Below are 7,500 nucleotides of genomic sequence, written 5' to 3'. Positions count from 1 at the left end.
GTGTGTGTGTGTTCCTCTGCTCTTTTAGAAGAAAAGGCTGCTGACCCAGCGAAGGGAACACACACACACACACACACACACACACAGAGACTGTTGTGTGGTGTGTTTTAATGAGCCTCTGACTGGTCATCTATAATTCATCTTCAATAAGTCTGGTCTGATCACTTGGTTACTGTGTGTGTGTGTGTGTGTGTGTGTGTCCTCCAGACATTGTTATAGACCCAGTGTGAATAAAAATTGTATTTCCGGAGTAATAACAACATTTAACTCATAACAGAAGAGGAACTGACAGATTTCCAAACCCTGAGAGAAACATTTGCTCTGCAACACACAGTTTTCTGAGCTGAGACAAGTTTTATATCCAGAGAAACAGCACAGAGTGTGTTCAAAAAAGAATGGTGCATCTGCTGTAACTTTCAGAGGAAACACACCAACACACACACACGGAGAGATTTATGATGAAAATGTCTAATTAGATTTTTTATTTCCTCAGATCAGAAAGCTCACATCACAGGAGGATCCTGTGAATGTTGTAGTCGTCACACATTTCTGCTCAGAGACGCACAAAAAAACACACAAGACACATTTCATACAAAAACAAAGTTTCACCTGTAATTTAGGAAAAGTTGACTTTGGTTCAGCCCACTTCAACAAATATCAGTGACAAACATTACAAAGCACTGGTTGCTCCCTGATGATTTACTGGACTGTGAGTTGAACTGATCTATGAATTGATCTAAATGTAGTGAAGTGTTGATCGATTAGTATCAAACCATCTCAGCAGAGCAGGGGTCTTTTATTGTGACATGTTGAACCCACAGCTGCTACTTCCTGCCTACTCTTGAGGTTTATTGTGTTGATGATGGATGAAATGTGTGTGTGTGTGTGTGTGTGTGTGTGTGTGTGTGTGTGTGTGTGTGTGTGTGTGTGTGTGTGTGTGTATGTGTGTGTGTGTGTGTCTCCAGGTGCACCGCTCTTCACTACGACTCTGATCTTCCTCCAACCTCCATCATCATCACCTTCCACAACGAGGCCAGATCCACCCTGCTGCGCACCATCAAGAGGTAACACACACACACTCACACACACACATTCATGAGCTCATCATTTATAAACACACAACACAAAATCATGTTTGTGCTTTTATTTTGAAACTGGACTTTTATCTCACCTCGTGACTGAGAGGAACCTGGTTTAAAGGTGCAAGTCTGTGATGCAGGTCTGATGTGTATCTGCATTGATGGTCTGAGTGTGAGACCGGTTAGACCTGGACCGGTCAGATCTCTGTGTACATGTCAGCTGCTGAGCAAAGGAACTTTCAGCTGCCAAAATGTACAGCAGAACAAAACACACTTACACACACACACACACTTTTAAACTCTCCTGACCCTCAATCTCTAAACCATCGCTCTGCCTTACAGTTTGATGATATCAGCAGGTTGTTGCACACATACTATAAAAACACACAGACACACACATACACACACACACACACACACACACACACACTCACACTGACACACACACACACACACATACACACACACACACACACACACACACACACACACACACACACACACACACACACACACACACACACACCTCCAGGTTCTGGCCCGAGTTCAGCTCATTATACCAGTCAGTCAGCAGGGACTGCTGCGTCTCCTGACTATCACAGAGGACATTGTGTGTCTTTGTGCGTGCACGCATGTGTGTGTTTTCTATCTGTTTGTGTGTGTGTGTGTGTGTGTCTGTGTGTGTGTGTCCTCCCCTTCAGCCCTTCTCAAAGCTCTGCAGTTTTCAACCAATTAAAAGACAATCTGTCTCCCTGGGCCCCTCTGCTCCCTTTGGCTCTGGCTCTCTCTGTATATCTGTGTGTGTGTGTGTGTGTGTGTGTGTGGTGACTTGGACCTGAAGTAGTTTATCTTCCTTGTGTTTTTAGTTGGTGAATGTGGAGCAGTGTTCCTCACCAGGCTCCTGTGAAGCTGCAGATATTCAGAGATGACTCTGGTTTTCATTGACAGCAGCGATGATCCGTCACACTGTGGACGTCAGTGTGTCGGAGCATTTATCTGCTCTAAGTGTTCAAGGCTCCATTACACACGTCATGATTCTGTTGTTGTGTTTACAACAAACACACACGCTGGTTAGTGTGAGCGGTGGCAGCCATGTTGGCAGACGATCAGAGGAAGACAGGATTTCCCGCCAACGATGTGCTGAACAAAAACTGCAGGAAGAGTTTGACACTGTGATGAATCTGCTTCATCTTATACATCAAACACATTTATTTCATTATTTCCTACGTTCATCAAATAAAAAACTCTTCAGTAAAACTGAATGAGACGAACACAGGTACTGAGCCGACACCTGTGCTTTAACCTGTCACTCTCTGGTGCAGCCTCCCCGTCCGCCTCACTCTCTAACAGCTGATCGGTACCACTCAGGTTAGCCTAGCTTAGCACAGAGACTGGCTCTGCAGATGCTGCTAGATGGAATTAGCTACACTGGTCAGAAATAGGCTAGCTGTTTCCACCTGTTTCCAGTCTTTGTGCTAAGCTAATTGAACATGCTGCAGACAGCGGCTTCATATTTATTTGAAGATAATGAAACTCTCTGGTCTCTCAGGGAGTCGAGCAAATATGAAATTTTAAAGGATTAAAATGTTACAACACAAATATTAATAATTGATGGTGTTTGCCGCTTTCAGTGACCTGACAATAGTTTTACAGACGTGTGTTTTAAATATTGATCCATTAGGGAAAAGGATTTTTGCAGCTGTGGGACAAGTCTCTGTGTTCAGCTCTTATTCTTCCACCTGAAGGAAACTGCATCAACACAACAACCTGCACTGTGTGATTGACAGCTGCTCTCTGGGAAAAAAAACAACACACACACACACACACACACACACACATCACCAAAAAGAGAAAGTGTGGAGCTGGTTGTAAAAGCTCTGAGCTCCTGACGGTTCCTGTTCACGTGTCAGTGAAGGAGCCGCAGCCTCACACGGCTCCACGTGCTTCCTGTAACGCTGGCGAGCAGGTCACCTGACTCGTCCACGGCTGCTGTGAGTCGGTCCTGAACAGGCAGCTGACAACAGGGAGGAGACGGTGACACATGAGTCATGAGACTCTCAGAGAAGAGAAACTTTTATTTTAAAAAGTGTTAAACTGTTTTTGGAGAATGGTGGGTGGTTGCTATGGAAACAAGGTTTTCAACCAGTTATTGTATCTGTGTGTGTTTCACACAATGTTTCCTCTGTGCTGTGGAGCACCGAGCCCACTGGTTAACAGACAATTCCTCAGAGGGGTCAGAGGTCAGAGGTCAGTGTCAGAGCCTTGCAGGTTTTAGCCCATTAGCTACAGATGGTGTGTGATGACCCACAGAAAGCAGCAGTATGGGTAAAGACTGACACATATGGGTAAAGACCCCCCCCCCCCCCCCCCCCCCCCCCGATGTTCTCAGTGTCATGATGTCAACAAGAGTCACAACTGAGTAAAGTTAACCTGTGTGGACAAGACCAACCAAAAATCTAACCACACCCATTAGCCCATGCTAGTGTTGTTGTGAAATTCTTCACAGCAATGCTTACAATTAGCCAGCTAGCAATAGCAACATTTGCCAGACCAATTAATAATATTGGTAACAGCAGTTAGCTAGTGTTAGCATGCTAATGTAGCTGTCGCTAATGAAAACAGACATTAACCTTATGTAGCATCAAGTTACTGACACTGAGTCCAGCTGGTTCTCCACCTCAGTGCAGACAGACCAGGACTGGAAAGAAATTCAGCTTTGGACCGATCCACTGGGACCGGCCTCATGAATGACACTGATGGAGCCTGAAAAGACACTGATGGAGTAAAAACTTAAAAACTTTCTGGATGTTTTGACGGTCCACCAGCAGACCAGGATCTGGTCTCATCTCTTTCTTTATTGGAGCCTTTATAGATGAAAACGTGGTGTCTTCAGTGGAGGAAATGCTGCTGTGCCCTTGAGCAAGGCGTTTAACCAGCACAGCACCCAGCAGCAGATGATGTTAGCTGCTGCCAAATGTGTGAAAGTGTGATAATGTGTATTAATAAAGTGTATTAATAAAGTATAATAATAATAAAGTATTGAGCTGAGAAAACGCCTCCATCATCACTCTTCATGGCTGAATTCTTCTGAAAAATGTCGATCTGCTTATTCTCCAATCTCCACTGGATCAGAGCCGAAAAGTTTACACAAGAACTTTTTCTGAGCGCTTTTGGAAGATAGTTAGTCGAAGACGGCAAGAAATTGCAATCTAATTTCAAGCGTCAGTTTTCAAGCAGAAAAAAAACAGATAATAGCCTGATAAGTTTTCTTTTTACTATCTGCAATCACTCTTTGCTCCGGAGACTCTGAAAACACTGAGAGCACATTGAACACCGACAGTTTCACTATAAAAGGTCTAATTCTGGAGGTTTGTGCTGTGGGGCTCAGCGATGTGCAGGCCCAACTTTAATCCACTTGATTTCTGAGACAATGACGAGCTCTCTGAAAGCTTTTCATCTCCTGATCAAAGAGCAGCTCTCTGACGGAGAACCAGGGCCTGTCGATATCTAATCAAGCTCCGATCTGAAAATTGATCTCATCTCCTCTGTCTCCGCGGGGCGAGAGACAAGCAGGCAGAGAGAGAGAGAGAGAGAGAGAGAGAGAGAGAGAGAGAGAGAGAGAGAGAGGAGATGTGGAGCTTATATATTTGGTTTTTCATGGGTTTAGTCTGTTTGGGCTGTGAGTGAGTGTGTGTGTGTGTGTGTGTGTGTGTTCATAGAAAACAGCCTCCTGAGCTGCAAAGGATCCATTATTAAAGAGGAACTACAGGAGCATCACGGGAAAAGGGAGAAGAGAGAAATCTGCTCGGATGTGACGAATGTTGTGAGTCATCTGTCCCAAAATGGACGACACATAAAACGAGTGACACCAGAAGGATTCACAGCAGACACACAAATACAACACACACAGCTCCCCCATTCATTGTTTAGTTTTAAGGTGGTAGTTGTGGTTTGATGTTGGGTTGTGTGACGTGCACATCGACAGTGTGTGTGTGTGTGTGTGTGTGTGTGTGTGTGTGTGTCACTATTTATCTTAACGTCAAACAGCCTAATAAAAACACAAACCACTGGTTTTTCTCAAAAACTGTGAAACTGCGATGCATTGTCTCCACACTCCCACTGTCTGGGTTGGTGATTGGTTAACTACACCTGTCCTAAGCCAATGAGCCTGTTTGTGCTGTTCATGGCTGTGGGAGCATTTTTAAATACAGTCTGACCTGATGAAGACCAGGACTGAGGGCCTGAAATGTTTAAATCCCTCTGTGGAGACGTCATTATTCCACGCTCATCAGTGTGTGGTTTGAAATCTCTGCTGCAGAGACTCAAAAGAGTATAAAAATAAAAAAAATTAAAAATGACTTAAAAAAACTCCACAGAAAAGTTTCTTCTTTCCGGAAACAAAGTCCTGATTAGTGGTTAAACTGACCATGTCGTTTTCCTCTGGTAGGTAATGAAATCGAACCACAGACAAAATGACTGGATCAGTTCAGCATCTAATTACTGGCTCAGCCCGGCAGTGTGTGATCCAGCCAATCAGCCGCCCTGCTCCGCTCAGCAGCCAGCAGGCAGGGGGAGCGTAGAAATGCCAGTTCTAGATCAGCACCAGCTCAGCACTTTCTGATTCAGTGGTCCTAAAAACGCTCAGTAAAGAGTCCGGATCACTTCCTCCACCACTGATCAGTCAGGATTTATTAGCTACAGGTCATTAGGGAGATTTAAAGTCTTTGCTTTCTGCTGCAGTTTCACTGATTTATAAAGACCTCAGACTCTTCTTCTGTCTCTGTCTCATCTCCTTGTTTCACAGCACTGAAGCAAACACATTGTTTTACTGAAGCAGTTATTTACACTGATTCTTGGTCTGTGGGCTCATGGCTCGAAACCATGTTGTTTATCTGGTATCAGATGTGAAATAATTCGACAACGTTCTCCAGGTTCTTGTGTCTGTGGTCCAGCGTCAGCTGTGATGAGACAGTGTGGTAAAGAGTCCACAGGATGCTGATATGAAGCTTCACAGATCACCAGAGATAAGACTGTTTATTCCACCGTGCTGCGCTTGTTTGAGGCTGAGGATCTTCTACATATAATCAGTCATCAGCCTGTAATTAGATATAGATTATGGGAGATTAGCAGTGATCAGGCTGTATTTAACGTGGATAACTAGCCCTGTGGTCCTAGATGGGCTGATGAATGTAGATGTGTGGCTCGTAGATCAGCAGTGATGAGACAGTATGTACTGGCTGCAGATGTACAGCGTGATGCATCAGCCGAGGTCAGACAGAACAGAGCGTATCAAGCGGCTGAATCAGGATTTCCTTCCAGGAACCATTTCTGTGAATGTGCTGGGAAAGGCTTTCTGTCACATTCAGATTTAAGATGCAGTGAAGACGGTGCAGTGTGTAATTTCAAACAGCTAAATCTGTGTTTTTACGGGATAATGTTCACTGCTATATATCTGTCATCCTGAGCATCACTCAGAGTAAAAGGTTAAAGCTGTGATCAGCCATGTCACAGATATCAGAGCCTGAAAAACACTTTGTTAAATACTTATAGTCACGTATAGTATAATGTGTTCACCACCTGGAGGTAAATTTAGAGGTGAAGGCCACGTATCTAAATATTCTAACATACTGGTGACGTACAGAACTGGATCAACACCAGATAAATGAAGTGCCTGTTAGATGGATATCGAAGACGATGCAGACTGGAATAAGATTTAAACTCCTTCACTACGAGTGGTTAATGAGAATCTACATAAATCCTGTCAAGCTCCATCATGTCTGTTAATATTCCAGATGTTTGCACTAAGTATCTGGAAGGGTAAACCGGGGTAAGATGCCCCCCCATCCCCCGATTCCCCTCCTGATCACTACATTGAGTCAATTTTCATTTCAGCTGTTGGATGTTCGTGGTCTCACTAATCTTTGAATAGAGTCAAAATTATTTTACTGGTGAGAGAAAATCAAAAGAAATGGTCTACAGGAAATCTGATGTCATATTTCGACATTACAAAATAAATGTGTGTTTTTATAAACAAACTTTTTTTACTGTTAATATGCGTCACTCAATAACATAACAACTAACCACTGGTAAGAAATGTATAATCAGTTTATGACAATAAGACTGTAGCTAGCAATATTAGCTTGCTGTATCATTAGCTTGCTAGCTTTAATTCTTTGCTAGTGTAAGCTAAGTATCTGTGGTGATGTTACATAATTTTAATTCTCATGCTGTTACAGGTAACAGGATTTTTATGTCAGTAATTTAAATATCAATGAAAATAATGTTTTAAAATAAATCTCTTTGTCTTTTTTTAACATTTACATTGCAGTTAAAGTCAGATTTGTTATTAAAAAAGTTCATCTTTGTACAGATGAAAATTACTCTTGATGAGTGGAAAGACTTTCTTCATCTCTGGGAACCA

At 43.1% G+C, this 7,500-nt stretch overlaps 1 protein-coding gene across 4 annotated transcripts in view; it reads left to right on the top strand.

Moving 5' to 3' along the window:
- Positions 1-7,500, top strand: part of galnt14 (UDP-N-acetyl-alpha-D-galactosamine:polypeptide N-acetylgalactosaminyltransferase 14 (GalNAc-T14)) — a 121,850-nt gene that overhangs the window by 69,878 nt on the left and 44,472 nt on the right. For all 4 annotated transcript variants that reach the window (XM_071467887.1, XM_071467886.1, XM_071467889.1 and 1 more), the window contains exon 3: positions 966-1,064. In XM_071467887.1, the coding sequence (XP_071323988.1) occupies positions 966-1,064 (99 nt within the window). The remainder of the gene's footprint in view (positions 1-965; positions 1,065-7,500) is intronic.

Source organism: Trachinotus anak, unplaced genomic scaffold (genome assembly GCF_046630095.1).
Source record: "Trachinotus anak isolate AG129_WGS33_773 ecotype Australia unplaced genomic scaffold, CSIRO_AGI_Tana_v1 ptg000031l, whole genome shotgun sequence".
NCBI lineage: Eukaryota > Metazoa > Chordata > Actinopteri > Carangiformes > Carangidae > Trachinotus > Trachinotus anak.
This window is presented reverse-complemented; position numbering and strand designations above follow the sequence as displayed.